Source organism: Aedes aegypti, chromosome 2 (assembly GCF_002204515.2).
Source record: "Aedes aegypti strain LVP_AGWG chromosome 2, AaegL5.0 Primary Assembly, whole genome shotgun sequence".
Lineage (NCBI taxonomy): Eukaryota > Metazoa > Arthropoda > Insecta > Diptera > Culicidae > Aedes > Aedes aegypti.
The window spans coordinates 65,607,931-65,624,541 of NC_035108.1; the positions used below are offsets into that span (position 1 = coordinate 65,607,931).

Here is a 16,611-nt window from a genome sequence, read left to right on the forward strand (position 1 = left end):
TGAATTTGCATTGTGGATAAACAATCTTATTCTGAGTAAAAACTGTATTTTTTTGGGCGTGAGTTGCTGATTTCAAAGAAAATTGCATACTTTTAGGCGTTAAATGTGGTGTATTCTGTAATTTACAACATTCAAATTTAAAATTGACCGATATATAATTAAGTTGTAAGATTTTTGAGACTTGAATCTAGATCAGTGACCCCAGATTTAGTGAACAACTTTGCCGAAGATGGTATTTCTATATTTGAACTAGATTGCGAGATTATTCATGTTGAACATGCAAAACTATGAGTGTTGTACATAGTACAACGCTTTACTACTCGTGTTACAAAAATTCGCGCGACAACCGAAAGGTTAATACTAATGCTAATTGAATGACCAATATTGATCGAAACACATTCTTAAAGAAGAGGAATTTTTTGAAAACTTGAAAAAAAGGTGCTACGATTCAAGGTATCATGGGGGACCATGTTATTTTCTCTATCTTTCGTCTAACTCTACGTCTACTTCGTCACTCTAACCATGTTCATCAAAACTTTGTAGAAGCAAATCTCGAGTTTTAGTGAACCGATGAAGCTGAATATGTGATGTGTTGTGCACTTCATACATTATCGAAAAAAGCGTAATAAGCAAAATATCAATATATTTTCAAATTCAATTATTCAACCATTGAATTAGTCAAATCAATATTTTTTAGCCCTGGATCGCTTCAGGGAAACGTGCACCATTTCAGAAGAATATTGGCATCATTTTTATATATGAATTTGGAATGTTAACGATCATTAAACCAGAATATGAGGATGTGCACCATATAAATACTACTTATTTTTCTATTCCACACATCTGGTTCATTATATAATAATTATTATACACAGTTAAAAATAATGAAGATTACACGTCATGTAAACTTCATTTATGTGATGTAAACATAATGTCATGTAAATTTCAGTGTGAAATCATGTAAAAATGTGTTATATGTCGTGTAATCACTGAGGATCCTGCTCGATTACATGACATATAATTGAAGTTTACATGACATATCATGTAAATATCCATGATATTCCACGCTCCAATTATGTGCATTATATGTCTCAGAAATTTACACGTTTCGTTCGAACTGTGTAGGTTCAAGAAGACGCTTGATTAGGATATAATTTTTTGCTCCATTTTATAAAGCAATGAGCAATGCAATCCAGTAACATTTGATTTCAACAAGGATACGAATACGGAAAATTGATGTGTCTGTTATGTTTATATGGGCTGGTTGGTCTAATAAACTCTTGGCAGTAATACAAAATTAGGTTGGACACTGACATGTAAGTGGTCTTACATGAGCTAGTCGGTTTATCAGGAGCCGATGGCGAAGTCCGTGAAAAATGTCATAATAATGTTATTTGCGATTTCAAAAGATTTTTAAAGGTACTCATTAAGAATAGATTACTTATCGTGAGGTCCATTTGTTATCATTTATGGTAACATGCCTACTTCTTACTTGTAAGACAATTTCTGGTTAAACCATTTCCGATTTTTTTGTTGGTTCTACATTTTACATATTTTTCAGCAATTTTAATCAAACTTTCAAATGGAGCGTTAGTTTCTTGTTCAATGAGATGTTTTCTTCAAATGGGTTTAGTTGTAAGCATATTGGAAACATAAAGAAGTCGACCATTAAGGTTAATTTTAAACTCGTCTCCCATATAAGGACAAACGTGTCCATTTATGAGCCCCCATTCCCATATCCTCGAAACGAGTAAAAATGCTTTTCAATTAAGTGAAGAAACAATTTATCCATACATTTGTGATAAACAATTTTGCAAAACTTCACGTAATTTCTATTTTTCTTTCTTTTAACAAGAAGACATAGAAAAACAAGTGTTTTACTCATTTTGAATATATCGCAATTATTTGTGAAATTCATTCCAAATCTCAAAACTGAAGGTTTGATTAAAATTGCCAAAAAACATGTGAAATTTAGAACCGAAAACTAAAAACATATCGGAAATGGTTTAACCAGAAATTGTTTCATCTTACAAGTAAGAAGCAGGCATGTTACCACTAAATCAATTTTCACAAATGATTAGTATTGTGCACAGACTGAATCAAAAAGAGCTCATGCCTGCCTGAGCGGCTTTCGCAAAAAATGTGATAATGATAATTACTAAATTATTTGTTGCTATTTTATGTTATTCTGTAATTTTCCTAGGGATATGAATGTCACGATAAGTAAACAATTATTAATGAGTACCTATCGAAATATTTAGAAATTGCAAATAACAATGTTATCACATATTTTTTACAGACATCGTCTCCTGATAAACCGACTAGCGCATGTAAGACCACTTACATGTCAGTGTCCAACCTATATATATTTTGTATTTCTGCTGAGAGTTTATTATACCAATCAGCCCATATATTCACATCACATCACATCACAGACACATCAATTTTCCGTAGTCGTATCCTTGTTGAACTCAAATGTTACTGGATTGCATTGCTCATTGCTTTATTAAATGGAGCAAAGAAATAAATCATAATCAAGCGTCTTCTTGAACCTATAATAATTATTATATAATGAACCAGATGTGTGGAATAGAAAAATAAGTAGTATTTATATGGTGCACATCCTCATATTCTGGTTTAATGATCGTTAATATTCCAAATTCATATATAAAAATGATGCCAATATTCTTCTGAAATGGTGCACGTTTCCCTGAAGCGATCTAGGGCTAAAAAATATTGATTTGACTAATTCAATGGTTGAATAATTGAATTTGAAAATATATTGATATTTTGCTTATTACGCTTTTTTTGATGAAAAATGCAAAATTTTCAAACTTTGTCAAAAACTAATCCAGGGGTGCTGCAAATCATTTGAAAACGGCCTCTTTCTACACTTTTCTTGCAATTCAAGACCCATATAACCGCGTCCCTGATCCAGCCAAAAATTTTTTTTTGTCGAACAGTGTTATAGTGATACATTTTTCACATCGATTTCTATCTATCGACTTGACTATGGTACTTGAGATTTGCTTCTTCAAATGGATAGGGTGATTATAATGACATCCCGTGCGGCCTTGAATAATTATAACCACATTATGCTGTCGGTAAAAGGGAATAATGAAACTGGTGATTACAGGAGGAATCCGAAGAATAGATGATAGGGAGTAAGCTAAGTATTCCGGATATTGAGAGATTTTGAAATCAAAACCCAAAGAAAAAAAATTGGTAAGAACTCTGAAAAAGAGTTGAGAACTTTGTTATGAATCCAGCTATGAATGCAAACGCAAGAATTCAAGTATTATGGAAACCAAATATTCCCCCAACAAAGAATTTCTTGCTTTCGCTCATTAGTCACCCTAATCCAGTGTATCCAGTCAAAAAAGTTTCTATTACTGTACAATTTTCCCTTCTTAAAAAGTGTGTTGCAGCTCTTGGTCTATTTTTCCCTCTTCGACCTTCTGCATTTCTTCCTTTTAACCTTTTTACGACGAACAAAACATCAGCACGTACTGATATTTGGCCATGCCTCAGAAACCTAGTAGCATCTTCATCATGCTGTTGAATTGTCCCAGGGCGATGCAATTGGAGGGTCTTGTTTCCCGGCCTTTAAAAATCCCGGAATTCTGGAATTTAGTTTTCGAAATCCCAAAGTTTCTAAGGATCCCAGGAATTTGCATAAAATCGTGTGAAGATCTACAAACTCCTGTGGACTCCTATAATATATCCTCCAGTGTAATCCATCGCATATAAGTATGAACTTTGTTTAGATCACCTGGAACCCACCTAATCTACTGAGAATCTTGCCTCTTATAATTATCTTTTTATACGTCCATTAAGAAACTTCTGAAAAATGTATTGCCAAATTAAAAAAAAACGAATTTCCAACAAAAACTGCCGCCAGAATTTTGTGAAAGATAATGCCAGGACCGCAATACATTTTTTCAGGAACCACTCAAAAAAATCACAAGTTTGAAAGATATTTTCGAATATTTGAAACGCTAAAAAAAAGTAGCTTTAAGTAAATTGAAGCATCTCCAGTAGCAGTCAAATCCACAAATACGGGGGATCTATCATTCCGTGATCGGAGCCTCTCATTATTCAAATCACAAAAGACTTCAATCTGGGTTAAACCAACCGCAAGCTCAATCAACACCTCTGTTTCCCCTTTTTCGATACAGCATTAGCACCTATATCAGCGAATGACGCCCTTGTCTCTCAAACACAAATTAATGGCACGCATTTGTTTAAAGTTCATCTTCTCTCGCCCCCGCAGGCAGACATGTGATTACGTTTAAGATATTTTCGTGGCAATAAATAGCTTCGGAGGTGGTATACTGTTGACCCCACGCCGCATTGCATAATGACCCATAACCATATCTAGCATTAGCGTCGAAAGGTGCCATAACGTGATGACGATGATGATCTTCTCATATACGCAAATCCCCCCGGCAATTGTGCGATCCATTACCATCATGTGAAGTGTGCCTCTCTTTGAGATCCGAAAAATTTCACCTTGTCTTCCATGCAAGGGGTGTGATTAGCATACAATGTGCCATGCATTCATCCATCCATGTTGTGAAAGAGGCAGAAAGTCGGCCCAATAAAACCACCTACATGGGAGAGGTGTCTAATTACGATGCCACCGACAACAATGGTAGAAAATGCACGGTTCTACGTAACCCCAATTGGTCGTATTCTGACACATGTGAAGTGGATAGTAGCTTTCAGATGGATCAGGGTTTCTCAAATGGTGGTCAACGAAGCCATAAAGGGGCCTTCCTTAGGAATGGTTAGAGTCCACGGCTACAAAGCAAAGCTATGGTGAAGGTGTTTAGGTTCAATTCCCGGTTGATCCAGGACCATTTGTAATGGAAAACTCCTTGACTTCCCTGAGCAACAAGTAACGTCATGTACCTGCCACACGATATACGAATGCAAAAATGGCAACTTCGCCAAAGAAAGCTCTTAGTTAATAATTTTGGAATTATTTGTTCAAAAATTGAATTGTTTTATAACTTATAAATGCCTTGATAATACAACAACTTGTATCATCTATAATTTACCTTTCGCATAACAAAACTGTTTTTGTATTTGATGCATAGAAAACAAAAATGTCTTAGAAAAAGATAAATTTTAAATTTTTCGAAATCTCCGCAAAAACTTTTATTATTGACTAAAAAAATATGTTAGTCAAAAATCGGCAAGTAAAAATAAAAAAGGATGGGGATGTTCAAAAATACAAATTACAAAAGTGAAAAACAAAAATTCTGGGAACAATATATCATTAGATTAGGTATGTCGAACTTTAAATAGTGCTACAGTTCCAAAAAAGTTGGGAATCACTGACATAGATACAACTGCACACGCGACAACAGTAGCCAACCTACGTGATCTCTTGAACTTTCTCACGTATTACCGGCACGGTGCGGCATCGCAGTCGCATAACACTACTTACTTGAAGCAGATCGAGTGAGTCATGTTCCCGGATTGCAGCTTGCAATCATAGGAAAACGTTCGTCATCTTTCGCCACTTCAGTCTTCGTCTGCGATCAAAATGCAAACCTTCTTTTCAACGCGGTCGTAATCGCGATTGATTGATTGATTGATCACTTTCTTGCGGTGGTGGGCAAGTGGATGATGAATTGCTATATTACAGGCGTATAATTGTTCAAATACTTACGTATTCAAAGCGGTCTTTGCTCAGCTGTGACAGCAAATGGAGGAAGCCAAGGACGGAGAACCATGATACCCAGAGGATGACCTGGAAAGATGGAGTTATGATTATTAGTTTGGAGGCTGCTGGTTCTGCAACGAATCAATTTGAAATAAAAAAATGAATGTGCGAGATTTTGAGTTTTTGTTTATCTGTTTTTTCTCAATCGAATCTTCGAACCTTCGATTTTTCAAAATTCAATTGTTCATTGTCAGTAATTTCTTCTGAAATCTGTTTCAGCTATAATCATTCAATATTTGTTGCGCTTGTATGCCCAACAAAACAATCGACAATAGCTGATATTAGGCGCACTTAAAATGATTGCACTCCTTGCTTCCTCAATCAACTAGCTTACTCACGATGATAAGCTTCGAATATTGCCGACTGCATCGGCACTCGGCACCCACCCACCCCAATGATGAGTTCATCTTATCACAATCACGCTTACTCACCTCGTGTAGATACTGCACGTTTACAACGCCAAACACGAATATGAACTTGTAGAAGATAAAGTTCCAAAATTTGTCCTTCATGTGCTGTGGAGGAAAAAAAAGAACAGAGCGTTAGAGAGAAACATCGTTACAGGCGAATGAATGGATGGTATAAAAAACTGAATTCCAATTACCGACAATGAAAACTTGCGGCGTACTTATTTATCAGGGGCCAATGATGTTGAATGACTGACTGTAAACCTTTCGAGCAACAATATGGAACTGGGTTTGAATCGTTTTTTACGGAGAATGATATCAATTGAAACTAATGACATTTTTTCGATTGAAATATGGCAGGCTAACGGAAAGAACTACTGGTTTATTGCTTTTATAGCAAATGAATCTGCAATAAATATGATTTAAAATATTCATAGATCACAATTACGTTCTCTAAAAATGGTAAAATATTATGATGAGAATGCAAAAATAATTTCTCGCGATTATGTTTATTTTTATGATCATTTGTCATTGACAAGCAAAATCCTTCACTTCGTGGTAACTTTTACAACAACGACCATGATGAGCAACCGTGAGTCAGTTCACTACCACTGAAGATCGCAATCACCCGCGCAATCAAATTTCGTTTGATGGCTCGTAAAATTGACAGTGTGATAAGACGAGACAGTCAAGCAAATCGGGACCCCCCTCCCGATCATTAGTGTTTAACAAAATTATAGCAACTTGAGATATTTATTCCAAAGGATTTTATAACAGAATGTTTACCCGTGATTTCATTCATATGGTCGCTATTTATGATTTTCTTCGGTAAAAGTTTCATTCTCTTGTGTTCTCTTCTCTAGTTTTTTTTTGTGTGTTGTCCTCTTTGCGTTGGTTTGCGAATCCTGGCCGTCCGGCAGACGAATACCTGCAAGAAATAGGTACCAACGCCATAACACGATAATCGAGCTACCACGATGTACCTTCAGCTGCAGAGGACCCTGGACCCAATCCTAACCATGTCATTTCTTCAAAAAATTGTGACCATTAATCTCGAGTTGCCACAAATACCCTGAAACATTCCTTACTAATTTTGGTACCGAAAGAGTAAATAAATAGTTAATAATACAAAAGTTGCTCAGAATCTCAAGGACATTCAAAAGGAAATTTGTTTGGTTTGAAATGTTTCCACTATTGGGCGTGTTAAATTGAACATTTTAAGCTAGTTCTATTTCGTGATCCACATTAGATAGAAAGTTCAAGTCTTGGGCAAAATTGTTCAGCTGATCAAGGATAAAGGGTAGGCAAACATTTGGATTCTAAATTTTTGCCACTCTGAGATATAAAAATTAGCATTCAAGCAATTTCTACCATATGATCCCGATGAGATATAAAGTTCGAGTCTTGTGTAACGAATTGTTACCAATCCAATGCTATTTAAACAGATTTTCCACGTAGAATTCGTATAGAATTCTTTGTGAAATTCCAATAAAATGCTGGACATCATTCTCACAACGTCTAGGGCAGTGTTTTCAATGAATCTGGACAAAATTACACTAGAATTTTTGTTTAGTATCAGTTTTTCAACATTTTGTAGAAAGGTATAATAAATAATCATTCAAACATGGCGTACCGCACAATATTATAATATTATATATTTCTTTTATATATTTATTTATAATATTATATATTTCTGAGATTTAGCACGTGGTGCAAAAAAGGATGAGAATGTCATCGTAGAACCACAATTCTTAAACTAATACAAATTTTGAAGAGATGTTGGAAAGACATTTGTTGGTTTTAGTTAAGGTTTGTATTGATATTTTTATAACATTTTGGCATCATTGAAATAAACCACAATGTTATTTTTCTTAATTGCCGAAGGCGAGATGATAAAATGTAATTAAAATTGAAAAATATTAGAATTCACCGGACTTGTTTACAAAGTTTCCGGAAATCTTTAGTTTTGGATGAATATCTGCCCCCTTAAAATTTCAAATTCGACATTTTGAATCAATTTATTTAAAAAAAACTACGGTATTTCTGTATTGGCCTAATTAAATACTTTGAAGACTATCAAAGGTATGTTTAAAAAGTACTATTTTTCCTGATTTAGTTAGTTTCCTGGTGTGCAGATAAAAAGTGGGAATCTATGACATTTGGTCGAAAGACATTTGGTCGAATGACATTTAGTCGAATGACATTTGGTCGAACGGACATTTCGTCGAATGGACATTAGGTCGAAAATGTTTAGTTGCAACAGAAAGCATATGATATTTGGCCGAACCGACTTTCCGTGGAAAAGATAATGGTAGAATCAAAATAGTATGGAAACGAAAGTTTACGTTTAGTCTGACTATCGTCGAGAGTAGCCTTTTATCGCTAATACAAATGTGATTGAATAATTGAAAAAATATCAGTCATTTTACCAACAATCTATATGCGCAATCTATCTTTTGTCGCCTCAGTCAACTCGTCTTCCCTTTCCCGATACATATTATTAGAACAATTCAAATTTTTAACATTTCAAAACTTTCACTGCAAACTCTATTTTTTACCCGAGGTCATCAACACTGTCATATTTGCGTGCGGAATATTATTAAGCTGGATGTCACAATAAGCCAATTGGCCATAAGAAGAGTTACCGACACCTAACAATCACTTCGCCATAAAGCGTTTCCTTGAAGCAAATTTTTCCTTCCGTTTTGTTCATAATTTCCGCATTAAAAAATCTTTCCCACATCCGTAAGCTGCAAGACACGGAATTCAAAGAAAAATACAGAGTACTTTCTTCGAATGCTTCCATCAGATGAAGATCAGCAGTTCATTACGAAGAACGATGAAAACATTATGTTCGCATGGTTGAGCAATAAAACAACTTGTTTAGTAGTTTATCAAAGAATGATAAATTCACTGGAGATAAATATTTTAGGCAATGTACAAAAAACCTTTATCTTAAAGTAAACGTCATTCGACCAAATTAAATGTTTTAAAGCAATTCGACCAAATGTCCATTCGACCAAATGTCCTTTCGACCAAATGTACTTTCGACCAAATGTCATTTGACCAAACGTCATTCGACCAAATGTCATTCGACCAAATGTCCTTAAGCCAAAAAGTGGGGCTCCCTGATTTATCCTGACTTTCCAGGTTTTTTTTTCCAAACGGTCGACCTCGGTTTTAAAACTATATGGTAAGGTGAGAGATTTTGCCGTTTTTCCGAGGAGTAAAAACTGAACTCAACATTTTCAACACGGATCCTCAAGAGATTCAAGTGAGAGTGCAAACAAATGCGAGGATTTTTTCGGGTATTATCTCTTTCTAGTTGCGATGCTCACATTAACTCACGCTTCAAAACAACTCTTGATTGCCCGAACAAGAGAGTCCTCGGGGAGTTGTGAGAGCATTCTTTTTTGATGGAATTTTACTCCGTTGTGTTTTGTGCTGCATCTTCCTCGCTCACTTTTCGTTGCCTCTCTGCTTAGTATTTTTTCGCTCCCTCGCAGAGAGGCAAAGGCAGCATGCTGCTCTAGAGTATGTCATCGAACTCTGATGATTTCGAGGAGTTTTATCAAGCCTGGCCGTAGCTATGTTTGTTGTCCAATGGGGTGTTTGAGCTTCAAGCCCGTCAAAGTTCGTCAAAGCTCGTCAAAAATACCTGCTTCCTAAAGGAAGTTAAGAAGGATCCTCTCGCAGGCGAGGTCATTTTGAAGCGTTCGGCTGGTTGAGGTAATGTCGTACTACCTTCTGGGGTATTCGTAGACAAGGCAGTTGTTGATGATGTGATCGACGGTGTTCCGGGTGTTACAAGTCTCACAAATCTTCCGGAAGTTCCTACCGTGCCTCATGTTCTGGGTTGCAACCCTTTGCTCTCTTCAGTCACGCACGTCCATCCACGGTAAGATTCGCTGGATGATAGAATATCTGTCTCGTGTCCACACAGCATGAACATGGGCGACGTCCATATTGTGTTTCTTGTCCAGAGTCGGTCCTGGCTGTCCTCAGCGACCACAAAGCAGATTGCTGCTGCTTTGGCGGAAAACACCGAACACTGCTCTGGTAGGCGGTATGCCAGGTTCAAGCTGGTGCCGTGGATGTGACTGTTGATTATGGCTTCAGCTACGCGTTGTCGGGTTGCTCTGTCGATTGTGGTGCGTCTACCTGAGATACTCCGGATCAGCCTCATCCGGTTTTTGCAGGCCTCTTTGACACGGTCGAAGTGAGTGCGGAAGGTTATGTAACGATCGATTTTCACATCTAGGATTTTTTTTCTTGTTGGCATTGATCTGCCATTGACCGCGATTGGTGTTGTGGTGGCTTGTATCTGTTTTAGCATATGTGCAGTCAGGCACACTTATCCGTGGCAATGTCGAAACCGGCGTCCTCTGCCCACTTGGTCACAGCAGATACCGCAGCCTGCAGCTTGCGCCGGATGCTCCTAGGGGGTTTCCCTGAGACGATCGATAGTATACAGTGTCGTATCCGGCCGAAACGTTATAAGAGGACGATAAGCGTCCTCAAATTACTATTAGCAACACGTCTGTTGCTCTCAACTATATTCGATCAACTGACCCTAGCTTTCCTCCAGTTATTGCTGCGCAGTCGGATTTCCAATTGGCTCTTCTTGCACACATTTTCTTTCTCTCCCTCTCACACAATTCTTGTTATTGGGAGAATGACAGTTTCCTCGATTCTAGCTGTCTGCACAAATTCAAATAACTCTCCTATAGACAAGAACAGAACGCAGCCCAATCACGAGTAAATTAAGCAAAGGGTGTAATCTACGAGTACTTAAACAGTAACATTTATCGATATTATATTCTGCATATATATTTATTAAATATAATCAAGTATCTATCTCCACAATCCCTCTCACCTCTACTCTTCTCCTAACTATTTCTGTACAATTCAATATTTAGTTTGTATCATTTTTTTTTCAAATTTCCGTTAGTTCATACAAAAATATGAACTGATTTTCCCCAACCATATATAATCCTGCCTTTATTGGTAAACTAATTGATATGCGTTAACTTAGGTCTACCTTGAATTACAGCCCGGATATTGAAGCTGATACTCGTGAAACACTCTACTCTTCATACTTTTATATTCAAAACTATTGTTTCAATCCAATCCAAATTCAATTTAAAACGAATAAAAATCCAATCCAAATACAATCCAACAAAATTAAATTCCAATCCATGCCAAATCCACTTCTGATCCATGCTAAATCCATTTCAAATCCAATTCAAAATCCAGTCCAAATCCAATCCAATTCCAATCCAATCCAAATCAAATTTAAAACCAATCAAATTCCGATCCAAATGTAATCCAAATACAATCCAACCAAACTAAAGGCCCAAATGCAATCCAAAATCCAATCTTATACAAATCCAATCCAATCCAAATCCAATTTAAAACCAATCCAAGTCCAACTCAATTTTAATCCAAATCCAATCCGAATCCAATCCTAATGCAGTCTATATCCAATCCAAATTTAATCCAATCCAAGTCCAATTTAAAACCGATCAAAATCCAATCCAAATATAATCCAACCAAATTAAATTCTAAACCATGCCCAATCCACTTCTAATCCATGCCAAATCCAATACAAATTCAATTCAAAATCCAATCCGAATCCTATTTAAAACCAATCCAAAAACAATTCAAACGAATCAAATTCTAATCTAATCCAAATCCAATCAAATTCCAATCCAAATACAATCCAACCAAATTAAATTCTAATCCATGCCAAATCCATTTCAAATCCAATCCAAATCCAATTTAAAACCAATTGAAACCCAATTCAATTTTAATCCAAATCCTATCCAAATGCAAACCGAATTCAATCCAATCCAAATCCAATTTAAAACCAATCAAAATACAATCCAACGAAATTAAATTCTAATCCATGCCAAATCCATTTCAAATCCAATTCAAAATCCAGTCCAAATCCAATCCAATTCCAATGCAAATCAAACTTAAAACTAATCAAATTCCGATCCAAATGTAATCCAAATACAATCCAAACAAATTTATTTCTAAACCATGCCAAATCCACTTCTAATCCAAACCAAATCCAATCCAAATCAATCCGAACGAATTAAATTTTAATCCAATTCAAATCCAATCCAAATCCAATTCGAATTAAATCCAAATCCAATCAAATTCCAATCCTAATATAATTCAACCAAATTAAATTCTAATCCATGCAGTTCAAATCCAATCCCAATCAAATTTAAAACCAATCCAAATCCAATTCAATTTTAATCCGAATTCAATCCAATCCAAATCCAATTTAAAACCAATCAAATTCCAATTCAAATGTAATCCAAATACCAATTTAATTTGAATTCTAAACTATGCCAAATCCAATTCAAATTCAATTCAAAATCCAATCCAAATCAATCCGAACGAATTAAATTTTAATCCAATTCAAATCCAATCCAAATCCAATTCGAAATAAATCCAAATCCAATCAAATTCCAATCCAAATATGATTCAACCAAATTAAATTCTAATCCATGCCAAATCCATTTCAAATCCAAATCCAATTTAAAACCAATCAAAATACAATCCAATAAAATTAAATTCTAATCCATGCCAAATCCACTTCTGATCCATGCCAAATCCATTTCAAATCCAATTTAAAATCCAGTCCAAAGCCAATACAATTCCAATCCAAATCAAATTTAAAACCAATCAAATTCCGATCCAAATGTAATCCAAATACAATCCTACCAAACTAAATTCTAATCCATGCCAAATGCAATCCAAAATCCAATCTTATACAAATCCAATCCAATCCAAATCCAATTTAAAACCAATCCAAGTCCAACTCAAATTTAATCCAAATCCAATCCGAATCCAATCCTAATGCAGTCCATATCCAATCCAAATTTAATCCAATCCAAATCCAATTTAAAACCGATCAAAATCCAATCCAAATATAATCCAACCAAATTAAATTCTAAACCATGCCAAATCCACTTCTAATCCATGCCAAATCCAATACAAATTCAATTCAAAATCCAATCCGAATCCTATTTAAAACCAATCCAAAAACAATTCAAACGAATCAAATTCTAATCCAATCCAAATACAATCCAACCAAATTAAATTCTAATCCATGCCAAATCCATTTCAAATCCAATTTAAAACCAATTCAAACCCAATTCAATTTTAATCCAAATCCTATCCAAATGCAAACCGAATTCAATCCAATCCAAAACCAATCAAAATACAATCCAACAAAATTAAATTCAAATCCATACCAAATCCATTTCAAATCCAATTCAAAATCCAGTCCAAATCCAATCCAATTCCAATGCAAATCAAACTTAAAACTAATCAAATTCCGATCCAAATGTAATCCAAATACAATCCAAACAAATTTAATTCTAAACCATGCCAAATCCACTTCTAATCCAAACCAAATCCAATACAAATTCAATTCAAAATCCAATCCAAATCAATCCGAACGAATTAAATTTTAATCCAATTCATATCCAATCCAAATCCAATTCGAATTAAATCCAAATCCAATCAAATTCCAATCCTAATATAATTCAACCAAATTAAATTCTAATCCATGCAGTTCAAATCCAATTTAAAACCAATCCAAATCCAATTCAATTTCAATCCAAATCCAATCCGAATTCAATCCAATCCAAATCCAATTTAAATCCAATCAAATTCCAATCCAAATATGATTCAACCAAATTAAATTCTAATCCATGCCAAATCCATTTCAAATCCAAATCCAATTTAAAACCAATCAAAATACAATCCAATAAAATTAAATTCTAATCCATGCCAAATCTATTTCAAATCCAATTCAAAATCCAATCCAAATCAAATTTGAAACCAATCAAATTCCGATCCAAATATAATCCAAATGCAATCCAACCAAATTAAATTCTATTCCATGCCAAATCAAATTTAAATCCAATCCAAACCCATTCCAAATCCATTTCAATTTCAAAACCTAACTGAATCTAATCAAAATGCACCGGTTATCCTCTGTTGATCTTCCAACAAGTACTGATCCGTATTTTGAATTATCTCAACTCTATAGGTAAAACATATTGTTGGAAGATAACATTTTCATTGGGCTGCTTTCTTTCTTCTTAAATTCTCGTATGTACACTTAACTATCCGATATTATGGATGTTCGACTTTGTTCACGAACTCGAAACTAAATTTGGACATTGCGTTTTCTGTCAGCTATCCGGAAAACTGGACCAATGTGCAACACAGGACTCGCAAAAAAAATTATCGGAACAAAAGAATTATGGCAGAGTAAACAGCATAATTTTCAGTTTATATTCAACATCGTATCAATTTTTCGAGTACTACTTCATCCGGTATAAAAACTTTAAAATCCGGTATAAAAGCTCACCAACCTTACTCCAAACCAAGCTCAAAAATTCATAGAAAATACACCGACCAAAATTTGTGATCCTTAATTCGGTTATCATCCAGTTAAAATTCAAGAACAGCATGAATTCTCACGATTTTAAATTTAATTCCACGTTCTTCATTCACTAATCCAAACAACTTATGAAACACAACTGTTCCAATTATATGTTCCATAATTTCAATATTTCAGCCCACCAATAATACGCAAAATCGAGTCAGCTTATACATTTCAATCACAAACTCAAATATAAAACTAGCAGAAAACTTAAACATTCTTGAAATCAGGGACGTGCCTATGGAGACGGTCTTCTGATTCATTCACTGCTATCTGTATATTTGCTATGTTTCATTAATTTATATGTTTTCGGTACTTTTTTCACAATTTTTTTTTTTCTTAAAACTCCCTTCACATTTCGATTAAATAATTATTTCCAATATCATCTCTTGGATTCGCTGCAAACCACTTTACCGATTCTTTTCTCAAAACTTCTTAATGCATCTTTTTTTTCTTTATATTGCGAATCATTTCACATTTCTTTTTTTGGTTCTCATTCTTTCTTATTGCATTCACTTATTTTTTATTTAAATATATTTTTAGGCAACATATATTTTTTCATTTATTTTTTTTTCTTTTCGCATATTTTGAGCCCCATATATATTTTTTTTGGCTCCATTTCATTTCATTTCGATCACTTAGTTTAAAGCCCCATCTATTTTTTTTCTGACTATCTTGCATATTTTGAGCCCCATTTATTTTTTGGCCCGTTCGAATTTCATTTCGATCACTAAGTTTTAAGCGCCATATATTTTTTTTATCTCGCACATTTTTCATTTATTTTTTCTATCTCGCACATTTTTCATTTATTTTTTCACATTCTATTTTTCAACTCATCACGAAATCATTAAACTTTTTTTTTCAATTTATCCTTCCAAGGAATACGCTTCGGTTCAGCTACCGGCTGCACCATGTCGTATCCGGCCGAAACGTTATAAGAGGACGATAAGCGTCCTCAAATTACTATTAGCAACACGTCTGTTGCTCTCAACTATATTCGATCAACTGACCCTAGCTTTCCTCCAGTTATTGCTGCGCAGTCGGATTTCCAATTGGCTCTTCTTGCACACATTTTCTTTCTCTCCCTCTCACACAATTCTTGTTATTGGGAGAATGACAGTTTCCTCGATTCTAGCTGTCTGCACAAATTCAAATAACTCTCCTATAGACAAGAACAGAACGCAGCCCAATCACGAGTAAATTAAGCAAAGGGTGTAATCTACGAGTACTTAAACAGTAACATTTATCGATATTATATTCTGCATATATATTTATTAAATATAATCAAGTATCTATCTCCACATACAGTAAGAAAAAAAATGTTTTCCGAGATCACCTTCCGTCGTTTATCACCAATAGCGAATTAGTTCGTGGAAAGTTATCAAGTCGATTTTGTGAACGGCCGCTCGACGATGGACCAGATTTTTTCAGTGCGACACATCCTCCAAAAATGCTGGGAATATCAGGTCCTTATGTATCGCATGGTTTTAAAGCGGCATACGACAATATGGACCGCATAGAGCTATGGAAAATCATGGAAAAAAAGCTGTTCTCGCTTTTCCGGGAAGCTCACAAGACTGATCAGAGCGACGATCACCGTCCATCGTCCATCCATGGAGAACTGCGTGAAGATTTCGGGCGAGCACTCCAATTCTTTTGAGTCCAAGGTGATGAACCTTACACTACAAGATCTGGCGAGTGTGGGCCGAAGTCGAGGATGGAGGGTAGCAGCTGCGAACCGAAATGTATGGCGTGGAATTGTTGACGCGGTTCTATTGTAATAACAAAGTAACACCAATAAATGATGATGATGAGTAAGACGAAATTCCCCTTTGGGAGCGCCAAGAATACGCCGCTCATTGCCACTAGGAACAGGGTAACCGCTAATACTGAGCCCTGTGGTTCGCCTGTTTCTTCTCTTACTATCTTGAATTTGTAGTTTCCCACAAACAACTTGGAACGTTCGCCCGTCAAGGAAGTTTTTGGCAAACAAAAGC

At 35.3% G+C, this 16,611-nt stretch overlaps 1 protein-coding gene across 3 annotated transcripts in view; it reads right to left on the bottom strand.

Moving 5' to 3' along the window:
• The window catches only part of LOC5567142 (E3 ubiquitin-protein ligase AMFR), a 167,881-nt gene that overhangs the window by 65,436 nt on the left and 85,834 nt on the right, over window positions 1-16,611 (bottom strand). For all 3 annotated transcript variants that reach the window (XM_001651489.2, XM_021841088.1, XM_021841087.1), the window contains exons 4-5: window positions 6,166-6,249; window positions 5,681-5,761 (exon numbers count right to left, since the gene is read on the bottom strand). In XM_001651489.2, the coding sequence (XP_001651539.2) occupies window positions 5,681-5,761; window positions 6,166-6,249 (165 nt within the window). The remainder of the gene's footprint in view (window positions 1-5,680; window positions 5,762-6,165; window positions 6,250-16,611) is intronic.